This window comes from Belonocnema kinseyi, chromosome 6, assembly GCF_010883055.1.
Source record: "Belonocnema kinseyi isolate 2016_QV_RU_SX_M_011 chromosome 6, B_treatae_v1, whole genome shotgun sequence".
NCBI classification, from domain to species: Eukaryota; Metazoa; Arthropoda; class Insecta; order Hymenoptera; family Cynipidae; genus Belonocnema; species Belonocnema kinseyi.
In genome coordinates, this window is record NC_046662.1 from 74,379,783 (window position 1) to 74,394,320 (window position 14,538).

The following is a 14,538-nucleotide window of genomic DNA, read 5'->3' on the forward strand; positions in this document are numbered from 1 at the left end:
GAAATTATTCATTATTAATCATTATTTCAAAAACATTTAAAACATAATATTTAAAAATTTGATTGATAATGGTAATGGATTCTTGCAAAAAGGTTCGCTGATGCTTGCCGACTTTCGCAATTGATCCTATATACAAAAAAACCTTGGGTTTCGCAAAAAGAGTGTATTTATCTCTAAACCGTGAGAAATTACGAATATTTACCGAATGAAAGGCAGAATCGACCAAAATTTAAGAAATAATGGCATTCTGGATATTTTATATATTTTCAATTAAATTTTTTTATTTTTTGGTTTCGGCTTATACGAACTTATAAGGGCTGAAGGATCCCGAGAAAAATTGGCCCCTGCAAAGTCCCCGGTCTTCGCAGAAGAGAAGTGATCTCTGGGGACTTGGCCTGAAGAGGCAATGCTGCCATCGCTCCGACGAGGGAATCCGCGAACGTAAGTTGTTTTTGGGTCCCTCCTATCTCCAATCATGTTGCAGGATTAAAGTTTCGAACCAACACGGAGATAGGTTGTAATTTAAATTGAAAACGACGTAGTGGCAGCTAAATTACAACTTCATTGTTTAATTAGCGAGTGGATTTTCTAAATGTGCATTTCTTATATCAGTTTGTATATTTTTTCTTGGTTCGTAAAATTCAAAAATTTGTCTGCTAACATTCTAACTAACGTTGTTCTTCAAAACATTCTTAAAGTTAATATCAGTTCTTCAGAATGTTTAAATCTAATTTGGAGACCAAGAAACGATTTCGTGAGAAAACTGCGTATCGAAGGAATTTCAGCATGTTCTCAAAATTGTAGCTTCCGTTTTCCTTCGACACGAAAAAAACCTCAAGGACCAATTTTTATTATATTACTATATGTTCAAGGCATTAACAATTTCGTTTCATTTTAAATCGTCTTTATTGGACGGAATTTTTCTTATTGAAAATTATTATTTGTTTTTTTCCCAGTCCGTGAGAACTTTTCACGGTCTCTGAAATTACAAAATCCGAACACTTCAGGTCAAAGAATTTTTCATTTGACGTAATAAAAACTGATATGCGAATGCACTCAAAGTGAAAGTCTTGAATTTTAAACTTTTAAAATTATAGATTGTAATTTAAAGGCAGTTGTACTTAAAATGTTTAAAATTCGACAAATCGTACAGTTCAAAGATTCGCATTCAATTAAAAAAAACATGAATCCGCGTTATCATTTTCAATGTTCTAAATTGAAGAATGAATCAATAAAGTTGTAAATTTTCAAAATCATAATTTTTAGGATTTTAAGAAATTTAAGGTATTACAATTATAATTTTAATGATTCCAATTGTTTTTGAACTGAACACTCTTTAAAATAGAAGTTAGATTATTTTTATTTTAAGTAGTTTCAAATGAATAAATGCTCAATTGTTATTTATGCATCAATTAGAAAAATATATTTTGATACATTCTCTTAAAATTTATTTTTCAAAGTAAAAAATACCTTTAAATTTTCTTGGGAATATCAAGAATTTTTTGTATTATATTTTAAGCTTACAAAATCTTAAAAAATCTACATTTGGTTTAAAATTTTTGAAATTATACATTATTTAAAAAATTTGTTGAAAACTTATAAAGTTCTTTTAATCTGATTCGAATTTTTTCTACATTTGTGGCTTAAATACTGCAAGATTGAACAAATTTAATTAAAATCTTTCAGATTCTTTTTCGGAAATTTAAAAATCTTTTGAAATGTTTTTTAATTTTCTTTTTTCTCAATAATTTTTAAAGCTTTCACAATTCTTAAGAAGACTACATTTTTTGTTCGAAATCTGCAAAAGTCTATCTTTGTGTTTTAAATGATATGAAATCATTATTTATACATAAAACCAACAAGTCAATTTAAAATTGTTTAGCTTTGAATATTTGATTTATAATTGTTTCTTTAAAATGAACAGTCAAATACTGCTAATAATTAAATAAATGTTCTTTTTCTGAATAAAAAAATTTCGAATTGAATGGGTTGAACATGGATCATTTTTTACTGAAACAATATTTGTATAGCATTTTAAAGTGAATAAAAGATTTTAACTGTGAATCGATTGATTTGAAGTGATTTAAAATTTTTTTTAAAAATAGTTTATGACGTTTTATTCTGACATTAATATTTGTTCAAATACTAAGGTTTTTGAATTGAAACCGTTCAATTTTTAACTTTAAAATCTGTAAATTCTTTAATTTTAATGATTCAGAATCGAATTTGAGTATAAAATTCAATTTCAAAGCAGAAAGTAAAGTAATTTGTAGTAAAAATTTAATTTGACACCAAAATTATTTATCTAGAACAGGATGTCTTCTTCTCAGATATATAAATATTCTAGTGAATATTTTGTATCAGCGTACATCGTTTTATCAATAAAATTGGGCGCAAAATATATGTATGTGTGCCTGTGTGTTTGAGAATTTGCGTCTAACTTGAAATTTTTCCACGAAGTATTATTGAAATAATAAATTGTTCACTACCTAACTAAAATGTCTTTTAACAGTGGAATATTAAGTTCAATCATAAGTTGTTTTTAAACACGAAGCACATTTTTCTTATTTCTTATAATCGAATTCTTGGAATAATCGGACCACACTTTGTGAAAACAAATTAATCAATTTTGATTTAAAGGTTAAACGATGTACGATTTCAGGTCTTCAAGTTTGAGTGAAAAATGCCCTAACATGGCCTATAAGCTCAGGTATTGGATACGTCCCGGGACGCTATCCCTAGTGTAGGATTTTTACACCTGGGCGGTATGTGTGAGAATCGTTGAGTGTGTCTGTTGGATTGATTTTGTTTTGCAAATTTTTGATACAGCTAGGAAGGTAGGTAGATTACTTCGGTGTGAATGATTTTAATTATACGTAGGTAGCATTGGAAAAAAATGTATTCAAACCAATTGAATCCGGGTTATTTGTTTTTTTTTATCGACTCAAAGAACGAACGCTTGAATCGAATTCGTCGAGGCGGTTACCCGACGATTTACGAACGTGGCTACATGCCGAAGAGCCCCGAAAATGAAGAGGGGAACTGCAATGAACAGGCATCTATTTTTGAATGGATGGCTGTTGATAACTATTTTTTTTTTTATCTACAATAGTCACTACGTTGATTTTCCTCTCATTCTTTTCATTTTTTGTCACTATTTTGTTTGTCATTGTCTTTTATTTCCCACAGGGCATTATTTTAAAGGAACAATAATGCTCTACACTTTTAAAACTATTTTGGTCCTGTTTTTTTACAGGAATTTATTTGAAAGGAACATTGATCCGAAGTCATTAATGATATTTAACCAAATATTTTTTACGTATTTTTCCATCGTCATAAACAGGCTACTTTTTATTAATTGTTGAATAAGTATGTATAATGTATAGTTTACTCTGTTTATTTAAAGTTGACCCCTTATTGATTCTAGGAGTTTGATTTTTTTTCGAAATCTAATATCAATTTTAGAAAGTTTTTTTTTCAAGAATATTGAATATTGAATAGAAGATGTGTTTGTTTAATCCTAAAATGTTATATAATAATCTTTCCCTTATAATGCATCTTTGAACCTACTATACCTCTATTTTTTAAAAATATTTTATATCCAGTCTACATATATATTTTTAAATCTTTGAATTCTGCAATTCACAATAAACTGTAAAATTTCAATTTGCGAATTTAAAGAATTTAAATATAAGGATTGTGAAGATTAAACATTAAAACTCAGTTCAGTGGTAAATAGATTTATTTTAGAAGACTCTCAATTTCAAACAATAAAGCCATTTTAAACGAACTAAATACATCAAGGCACTCCTTTCCTGGACTCTTGTTTAATATTTTGGTCTCTAATGTCCCACGGTTTCAAAATATCTGAAGTTTACACTCTTGTAAATAATCAAGTGTTTTTATCTCCCAATTTGAAAGTGAGTCTAAAATTTATAGTCTACACTACAAACTATAAAAAACCGCTAAAACAGTTTTGTACCCTCTAATTCACAAAGTCTGTTAACTTTTGAATCAAATTTAATATAAAAAATAAATGATAGTTTTCAAAAAGGATTTTCTTAAAGCACATTCCAAAATTGGAAATAATATGGAGAAACTTTTCTTTAAGTTTCTAATATCGAGGAACATCTTCAGATCTAGTTTTTCCAGTCAATAGACTTTGTTCTTCATTTAAACTCAGAGTTTCGGCTCTTCAATTCTTTTCTAAATTACTAAAAATTCAACTAAATAATTATAATTTTAAAGTTTAGTTAAAAGCTCTCAATATTTCCAAGAACTGAATAATATAAGTATTCTATAATAAAATTGTTCATATTCAAAATCCGTCAACTTTGGAAGAGCTTGAAGTTTTTATTTGATAACTTTAGAAGCACCAGAAATTTCAAATGTTTAAATATTAGAGCACCTGACATTGAATTTCCTATACTCTAAACATTAATTATAAAGAAAAAAATAGTTATCATTAAATTAATCTAAAAAAAAATTATCTACAGACTAAGACACAATGCTAAGCGTATACTCCAATTTCAAGAAATTGAATCCCTGTTTTGTCAACAAAAAGGGGAACTAAGTAATTAGTCCTATTTATAACACAATACAAAAATATCAGACTCATTTCAATACTTTCCTGTTCGCAACACTTAGGAAAATACACTTAAATAGAATTATGATAGATGAATTCTAAATATACTGATATCGTTTTTTCATAAATGTACAAGTATGTAATCTATAATGCCTGAGTGAAAGGTAACAAAAAATTGAACTGGTTTGAAGAGGTTCAAACCAGGAACCGGTCCGCAACCTTCAGTTCGTGACGTTATCCAAAAAGTACCGAATCTCTCGTGTTCTTTTCGTTACGTTTTGACAGATTGGAAAAAAATTAAAAACGAAATTGTTATAACGTTATATTTTACCCATCTGCCTTTTAATATTTGCATAAGATGCAAAAGGATTCTAATAAACTGTTTTTTACAATTACGCGCAATTAAAAAAATGCGTTATAATTTCGGCATTTTGAATAACGTAACCTTAATCAAGTTACGTTTTGGCAGTACATATAAAAATAGAACGAGAATCACGAAAGCATTTTGTTTCGGCCGGGTCCCTGGTTCAAACCTTGGTTTAGGTAAACGCGCGCGCCCAGTGGATAAATTACAAAATTACTTACAGCTTCCAACAATTTTCAATCGGAATAGAAGCTATAATCGATCAAACAAGAACATGAATCTGTTTTTTGTCTGGAATTTTCTTGGTTCTCTGATTCTACGATTAAATGACACCCAACTTTATATCTATTTGAATTAATAACACTGGATCGAAGGACACGATCATTTAAATATCACTATGGGATTGAACAAGAAATTCAGAACAGTCTTTAAACCTAAGAAGACATCTTTCAAAATCTTTTTTAAGTTTATCTGATACCTAAACCGCTTAGAAGATTTCAAATCGATAGTGTGACAAGCGAGACATCCAGCTTCTTCCAAATCGATGTGCGGTTCCGAACCTCCCAGTAAAGATTCGCTTTCTAACCCACTATTTAAAAGCGATCCAGAGAACCAAATTTTATCCCCAGGGTAAATATTTAAACTAAAGTTCTTGAATGATTGATCCCCTAGTAAAATAACCTCTGCATTGCTTCCCCACATGCCGCTTTTCATTTTCACGGAAATTTCAAATTCGTACCAATCCCAGTCTGCGAGATGACATCTGTTTTTTCTCTTTTGGATATCGAGGAAGGTTCGACAGTCGCTTTTGCGCATGTCGTTTCCGGATTTGCAATCCTCGTCCTGATATCGTTTCCCTAGCAAGCAGCTGATTGGGACTCTTACGAGTTCTGGGAGTTGATTTACTAGTAGTGCGACGTTATTTTTCACTGATTTTAGTCGAACATTGGTCACGTAGCCTTCCCAAGAAACTGAGATTCCTTCAAGGTGGGCACAGTAAACTTGTACCTGAGCTTTTGAGGATGTTTCCTCCCATGCTGGTTGGTGACAATGGTTTTGGTATTGTTCCCAGGAGAGAGTAGGTATAATTTCGTAGGGACTTGAGCCAACTTCTTGTTTGTAGCCGACTATTACTGGCCATGAGAGAAAGATGCCTGCTACGAATCCGAGAGCGAGCTAGAAAAAAAATAGTGTTAAATTTCGACAACGTTGACTGCAGTTTTTGTAGAGAAAAATATGAACCAAAAATTTTAATAGTTGAGAATGACAAATAAGTACATTTTATTGTTCCTCTCTTACTCAGAAGTGATGAGATTAAACTTATGTCTTCTGTCACGTGCGATATTTTTTTGTAATAAAATATCATTTTTTTAGAAAATTTGATTTAGAATTTAAACATGAAAAATAGAGTTCCTAACAAGTTTAAAAATTCGATCAAGTCAGGGAATTTTCGATAAACTAAAGTTGAAATTAATTTAATTCTTTTGTTGGAAATGCAATAATTTTGTTAAAATCATTCGTTTTTTTTTGTTATCGAAAATTCAACTATTTTGTTGAAACTAATTCTGTTTCGATTGAGGTTGCTCCAACTAACATTTGTTTCGTTGAAGAATCATAATTTTAGTTAAAAATTCATGTATTTGTTAAAAATTCATCTTTTTGGTAGAAAATTAATCTTCTGAGTTGCAAATGTAGGTTTTTGGTTGAAAATTGATCTTTTAATATTTTTTATGTTATTTTTTCCGTCTGCGCAAAAAACTTGATCTTTTTGGTTGAAAATTAATTTTTTTTTTGGTAGAAAATTTAACTATTTTCTTAAAAATTTGGAGTTTGCATTGAAAATAAACTTTTTAAACTGAAAATTGAAATATTCCATTTTTTGTTGAAAACCCATTTTGTTTGTTCAAAATTCATCTTTTTTGATCGAAGATTCATAATTTTGATTGAAAACTAGTCTTTAATCTTCTTTTTTATTCATAATGTATCCCCTAAGGGTTTACATGATAATCTTATCCTTACTTTAGACTAAATTTCAATCAGGAAATATATTGAAAACTAGTCTTTTTTATGTTAAAGACTCAATTTTTTATAAATTTTTTTGTTTTGTTACAAATTCATATTTTGTTGTTAAAAACTCGATTGCTTTGTAGAAAATTCGTCTTTTTGGCTTAAAAATTCAACATTTTGGATGACATTTTTCTTCTATGTTAACTGAAAAATCTTTCTAGTTTAAAATTTCCTTTTTTTTTGAAAATTAATTATTTTAGTTGAAAATTTAATTTTTGGTCTTAAGTTTGTCTTTTTCATATGAAAAGTCAACTTTTTGGTTCTAAATTTGTCTTTTTTGATTGATAATGCAACTATTTGGTTGAAAGTTTATATATTTTATTTACAATTCGTCTTTTTAGTATAAAGTTAATCTTCTGAATTTAAAAATCATATTTTTGTCTATAAAATGAACTTTTAGGTTAAAAGTTTCTCTATTTTGTTGAAAAAGCAATACCCACAAGTTTTAATACATGTGGACTTACCATTTTTCGGTAATATTTTTTCTTACGTAAGGGCTTCCAATCCCACCCTCATAAGAAACAGTAAGATTTACCCCCCCCCCACCCCCCACCCTAATCGTATTACTTAAACTGTTGATGACTCCTTATAAAGTTCTATTTGACTGTTGTCATTAGAAGTTTTTAAGACCATTTTTTAATAAAAAATGTGTGTTGCATTGACATTATTGATTTTCTAGATGTAAGGTTGCTTTCATATTTAAAAGAAAAATTTATAACGTTCAGGGAAAATGACAAATTAATCAGAGAAAAGTTAGGAAATTTCTAATTTTGGATTTTGTAGCAACCCCGAAAAATGATGTATAAAATAATTGAGAATGACACTAGGTAAAGTCCACTTCGTTTTTCATTCCATTTACTCAGAAGAAATGAGATATATTAAACTTATGTTTTCTGCCACGTGTAATGTTTTTCTTTTTTTCGTAACAAAAGACCGTTTACAAATCCCTTTGAAATTTGTTTATAAATGTTAAGCACTCAAAAATACATTAAAAAAATATAAAGTATGACAACTAGGTAATGCACATTTTGTTTTTCCTCCTCTCTCCTACTTTGAAAACATTCTTTTGTTAATGTTTGTAAATCTTGAAAATACAACTCATAAAGATCACTGGCTTCTATAATTTCCTGAAAATTTGGTGTTTTAAATCCTATCAAAGAAAACCCTTCTTGTTGCTCCCGTAAAATTCCATTTTTTGGATTTATCTAGTTGTCGTTCTCAGTCTCTCATTTAAATTCACGACAATGATAGAAACTTACCTGAATGCAGGTGATAATCCAGTTAAACTTCGCAGCCCGGACTTTCCTCAGATACCAAGATGCCAAAAAGGGCAATCCTCCCAATAAAGCAGTAAGGGCAATTCTCATAGCAAGATCGCTTTCCGAAAGATATTTAGCTGTCGCCACAATCGGGAGAACAATGGAAGCTAGTCCAGCAATCGGTAGAAATAGAACCATTCCAACCAACGCAAGAGTCCCTCTAATCAATCCATACCAGGTCGCACCTTGCGAAGAAAGAATCGCAATTTGCCACCAGCTCAACGTAACACAATGCGGAATCAAAGTTTTGTACGTTCCCCTCCATCCTTCTCGCGCAGCCATTTTCGCAAAGACTGCCGGAATCAAAAGATAAAAGACAGCTCGAAAGTTCAAACAAAACTCGATTCCATTTCCAACAACATAGGATGCAAAAGTCGGAACTCTAATGTCCAAAAATCTCCAGGTCTGAGCAACAACAATGTCAGTTTCATATGGATACTTCGCCAATACGTGAACTCCAAAACTAAAGAGAGCTAATATATCCGGCATTTTTGAAGTATCTTTCCATGCGAAATTGATTAGAGTTACAAGAGTCAACGAAAGAGCGACGATAGTGAACTCTGATTGGGGAGTCCACTGATGAGCGATGATCGGATAAATCATCAGATTCAGGAGCAGAGCTAGGAAAAAGTGACCGTATGGTTTTAAGTTATTGCGACAGAATTGATATTCCGCTTCTTCTGGGTTTAAATTTCCACCTGAATAGCTGAGGAAGAGTCCAGACCAAAGACGGAAATCTGTGAGTTCACGTTTCCGTTGCAACATTTGGAAAGTGGAAACCACCATGACGATGAACGAGAGGTAGTAGAGAGCCATGGGGACAAAAAGTATGAGACTTTCGGTTCCGAACATTGAATAGAGGAGAAGTAGAAGCAATGTGTGAACGTGTGTCGTGAAGAATAGTTTTCTCAATGGCATTGATTTTCTGCCTAAAGTATCGATGAGCCAAGAGTAGAGACGTTTCAGTGAAGCTAGGGGATGAACGAAAGGTCTCTGGAGTAAGGGAACTGTTTCTAGTTCCATTTGGGTTGAATCTACAAGACAGAGGGCGTTTGAAACGATTGGAAGAAGACCTCGAGCATAACTCGCTGCAGCTGATACCAGAACAGATTCTGTTATCTTTTCTCCTTGATGATCTGACCAGTCTGAAAATTGAACATCGCATTATTAGGGGATGTGCGGAAATTGAATTGATGACTAAGTTAATTAAATATCTAAGTAGTTGAATATATTTAAAGACTGCACCCTCTATCCCCTTTTTTGAAGAATTCCTTTTTTTCCCCCTGTTTTCAAGAAACTTTTCCTTTTCCCAATTTTTCGCTTTAATGTAGCCTGGATTAATAGAATCAAATATGAAAATAAAAAATGTCAATTATTTTTGATTGGAAAGTCTACTAATAAGTATTTCAGGGTGGCCACACGTCAGGGAAGTAAAGTAGCTGTCAGGGAAAATAGAAATTGATATGTTTTTTATAATATTTTGGAAGCACTTCCTAATATCAATATAAATATTTTTTCAATGTAGATTCTTTAAACTAGAATTCGATTCTTAGTTTTTTATTTGTAATTATTTATTTATTCACAGTTTGGACACATGTCTTTTAGTTAATTAATCAGGTCAGAAAACTCAGCGGCACCACTAACGAAAAAAAAAGTCACATAATGCATATTCTTTTGCTATTTTTTACGACCAAATTTTTTTTTGCTTTATTATTTTTCGAGAAAACAAGGCGGCGCCCTTTACGCAAATAATTAAATTAAAAAATGGCTGGTTAAATTTTTTTTGCTATTTTTTCTGCTTTACAATGCGCTATGAATCGCTTTAGTAATATCAACCCTTATTTTAAAAAATTACCCCCTGTAATGAAAAAAAGTATTTTAAAAATGACTAGACTAGATTTTTTTGCGTTCCAATGTGATATGAAACACTTATATAAAAGCAACCCTTATTTTACAAAGCAACTCCCTGTGCTGCAAAAACGTATTAAAAACAAAGAATTTATTTAGATGGAAAATTCTTATAAAATATTAACACGGTATTTTTAAAGCATAACTCAGGAGTAAAATTATTATTCACCCATAATCGTTACAAAAACAACCCCCTTATTTGTATCGAAACACAAACCTGCAGACTGATGCCAAGAATTGTATACGTTAACCTACTTCACGATACGGGCAGTTTTTTCGGGTTACTAAAACTTGATCACTTACAGCATTGAGTCGATAAAAAAATCAAGTGACCGATCTACCTGGATAAGGGTGAACTTATATGGATTTCACTAATGCAGTTGTCCAGAAATGCACACAATCTACCACTTAAAAAATTCAGACGAATTTCACGATAAGGGTAGTTTTCTGGGGATACTAAAACAAACGGTTCTCATAGGTTATTACACAAATAAAATCCAAAATGTATTTTAAAACATACATGTATATACTCAGCATCCCTAGTCACACGACTGCTTTTTAGGGTTTTAAAATTATTTCAACTTATCTTTAAAAATAGTTTTAATCACTATCTGAAAAAATTATTTTAGAAAAAATCTGCTTTCAAAAAATTTTCCGATTTTGTTCTGAAAATTTAGATTGTTATATGAGAATGGATTGTTCTGGTGAAAAGTTGTTGTGCTGGAAGTTGTTTAAAAGCATTAAAAGATACATCGAAAAGGGTCAACCATATTTTTTAAATATACACACATAGACTGGAAAATAATGTTGCTAAAAGATGTTGAAATTTTATCTTATACATTGCGGGGGTTATTTTTGTAACGATTAGGGGTGAGAAATAATTGTGCTTAAAAGTACCATGTTACTATTTTATAAGTAAGTTCCATCTACGTATAAATATCGACTTTTTTTCAATACGTGTTATCATTACAGGGTGTTGCTTTTTTATATAAGGTTTAATTCTACAAAAGTAATTTATGTGCCATTGCAAAACAAAGAAACAGCACAAAAATCCCAACAGTAAATGTATACAATTCTTGGTATCAGTCTGCAGGTTTGTATTCAGATACAAATAAGGGAGTTGTTTTTGTAACGATTAGGGGTTAAAATTATTTTCTTCCTGGGTTATGCTTTAAAAATACCGTGTTAATATTTTATAAGTATTTTCCATCTAGATAGTTGCAAAAAAATAGAAAAAAATCTAACCTAGTCATTTTTTGTAATTTAATCATTTTTGTAGAGGGTGCCGCTAAGTTGACCGCAAGCTAGCGACCCCCTGTTTACTCGAAAACTAATAGAGCAAAAAAAACTTTGGTGAAAAGTAGACAAAAATTTTTTTTTTAAATATGCATTATACATATGACATTTTGTTTTTGTTAGTGGCGCCTCTGAGTTGTCTGACTTACTTAATCCATACTGCTGTGTAAAGCGCATTTTCGTGGCTAGTTTCACTATTTTGTTTGGCACATTATTGAAACCTTATTCGCTTTTGTAATAATTTCCTGTCAGAGAAATTCGTTTAAATCTCAGGAAAAGTCACGGAATTCTCAGGGAAATTGGAAAATGTAATTTTGTGGCCATCCTGGTATTTGGTTGTTTAATTAACCTATTAATTTATCTATTATTCTGGTTTAAACCACGTTGAACTACCATCTTAAAAATTAATTTTATTGGTTGAAGATTGAACTATTTTCCTGAAAATTCGTTTTTCCTCTGAAGGAACCTTTTTGCAACTAAAAATTTAATCAATCCATTTCTGGTCGAAATTCGATCATTTTAGTTGAAAATTGAACTAATATGTTGAAATTGGACTTTTTCGTTGAAAATTCAACTGTTTTGTAAATAATTCACTTTTATTTGGTTGTAAACGCCACTGCTTGGTTGAGAATTAATTTCTTTTTCAAAAATTGAACTATTTTGTTGAAAATTCCATTATTTCTGTCAAAACTCCACTATTTAGTTCAAAATTCCACTATTTTGTTATAAATTTAATTATTTGGTTGAAAATTGAAATATTTTTCTGGAAATTTATCTTTTTAGATAGATCATTTTTTATTAAAAAATTATCTTTTTTGGTTGAAAAGTTCTTGGTTAAAAATTCAATTGTCTTCTAAAAAATTCGTCTCTTTGTCATAAAAATGAAACTGTTTGATTAAAAATACAATTGTTTTTGCTTGAAATTTAATTTTTGTAGATTAAAAATTCGTCTCTTTAGATAGAAAATTAATCTTTTTTGTTGAAAATACAACTATTTTGTTGAAAATGCAATAGATTTTGGGTTGAAATTTCAAGTATATTTAGAAAATTATTCTTTACCTGCAACTGAATCACCAAACCGTTCAGCGTCTTCGTCCTTTTGCACATTGGAATTTTCTGGAAGACCATCCCCAGGAAAAGTATCGCCCAAACTGTCTTTTAAGGATTTTTGCGAATTGGAAGAATAGTTTGAGCGAGAGCTTGAATACAATTTTCCTCTACTTGTAGATGGAAAAGTCAGGTCTCTCATTCTTCTCTGGAGCTGTTCAGTTGTTATGAAGTCTTCTCCATTCGATAAACTATTATCAAATTCAAATTATATTAGTCTTATGATTAAGATTGAAAATTGTTAAATCAAGCGTTTATTGAATTATTCGAATCTTTGAAAAGGCAATATTTTTAATTGAAAACATTTAGAATTGAAATACCTGTTGAACATTTCCCTGGCCGCACGTCTGGCTAGTTTCTCATCTTGCGACATGTCTAAGCAGCTTTTCACGTCATAATAATTATGTTCGGTGATTCCACGACCAGTAGCTAAACACTTTTTAAGAATGTCGGTCGCTTCTATATTCCCCTGTTCAGAAGCTTTTGTCAACCAATAAACTCCCAACTTCGCATTTTCTTCCTTGTCGACGTCGAGTTCTGTTTTAAAATAGTTTTTATTCAACTTGTTAGTATATTATTAACAAAAGGTAGGATTGTTGATTTATTAAAGGAAAAAACATTCAATCATGGTGTCTATTGATCCTTAATCACAGAGTTGATCAATGTTAATCGAAACTAGGTTACCGATCACAAGTATGACACCACCTGTTTATCGATGATTGCTTTCTTTTAATCTCAATGCTAATTTAAATTCTTTTAAGGACATGTGACACACTCTTCTACCTATATTACCGACCTCACTTTTTCAGTTTACTGAATTTTCTTTGAACTTAATAACTTTTTTGTAAATAAAATATCGGACTGAAACTTTGCAAAATGTATCAGAAGATAATAAACTACGTTTATGTACTTCTTTTGAGTAGGAATGTCGCTAAAATTTATTTTCAAAGAAACTAAAACTGGGATCATTTTTGATATACTTTCTTTGTATGTAACTTGAATTTTTTTGAATGAGAAATGAATCAGAAATACAAGGGCCGACAGTAAATTACTAGGGCGCGCGACTGTTGGTTCTCGCGCTTCGCGCTCGATTATGTATTTACCTCGCGCTACGCGCTCGGTCTTTATATTTTTTCACATTCTTGTGCAAACATTTTAAACGCGACTGATGGCAATCGCACTCCTCACTTGATCTTTGCATTTCGTCCGCATTCGGTCACAGACCTTTTAAAATCAAAGGTGAACGGACCGACAACTGTAATTTTGTGATTTTGAACTCTCTTTTGTTAAAACTCTTTTGGCTTTCACGAACACATTTTCATCACGTCTCTCGGACTTCGCACTCGATTTTGTCCAACATGTAAACTTTTCTACATTATACACAACACTTTTATATCAATTATAATACATTTTTTATGTAAATCTGCCTGGGAATACTTATTAAAAAATTGCAAAATAAAAAGCAAATTGTATTTATCATGACTATTTTTGTATTTGTTTCTCAGTTCGCTTTAAATTGTATTCTGAGCTGCACTGAAACATGTATTATTTCAATAAATGTATATCATTACAATTCATAATATGCATCAAAATTGAATCATACTAATTCTTATTTCCTTGTTTTTATAACTTTTTTATTTTTAATGTTGTTTTTTACGATTAAATAAAAACTACTGTGCATCTGCATAGGTTCTAATGCAGGAACCTATATAGGGTCACATATAGGAGCCTATGTCCTCTTTCGTCTTTTCTGTGCTTTTTCCAAATAGTTAATATTTGAATTTTTTATCTTACGAGGGTAGTTCAATAAGTCCTTAGAATGACCAACAGATGGCGTGCGAATCGCTCCAAATCATCTGTTTTCAGTCAGCACCACTCCCGACTAGATATAT

General features: G+C 30.8%; 2 protein-coding genes across 3 annotated transcripts in view; one reads left to right on the forward strand and one right to left on the reverse strand.

The window, feature by feature from the left end:
• Nucleotides 1-315: 315 nt before the first annotated feature.
• The window catches only part of LOC117175142, a 98,294-nt gene continuing 84,071 nt past the window's right edge, over nucleotides 316-14,538 (forward strand). Inside the window, exon 1 of the mRNA XM_033364724.1 lies at nucleotides 316-441. The gene's annotated coding sequence lies outside the window, so the exon portion shown is untranslated. The remainder of the gene's footprint in view (nucleotides 442-14,538) is intronic.
• LOC117175141 (wolframin) overlaps nucleotides 3,767-14,538 on the reverse strand; it is a 17,185-nt gene continuing 6,413 nt past the window's right edge. For both annotated transcript variants that reach the window (XM_033364719.1, XM_033364720.1), the window contains exons 3-6: nucleotides 12,967-13,183; nucleotides 12,599-12,837; nucleotides 8,276-9,480; nucleotides 3,767-6,125 (exon numbers count right to left, since the gene is read on the reverse strand). In XM_033364719.1, coding sequence (XP_033220610.1) covers nucleotides 5,331-6,125; nucleotides 8,276-9,480; nucleotides 12,599-12,837; nucleotides 12,967-13,183 — 2,456 coding nt within the window. In that variant the 3' untranslated portion in view covers nucleotides 3,767-5,330. The remainder of the gene's footprint in view (nucleotides 6,126-8,275; nucleotides 9,481-12,598; nucleotides 12,838-12,966; nucleotides 13,184-14,538) is intronic.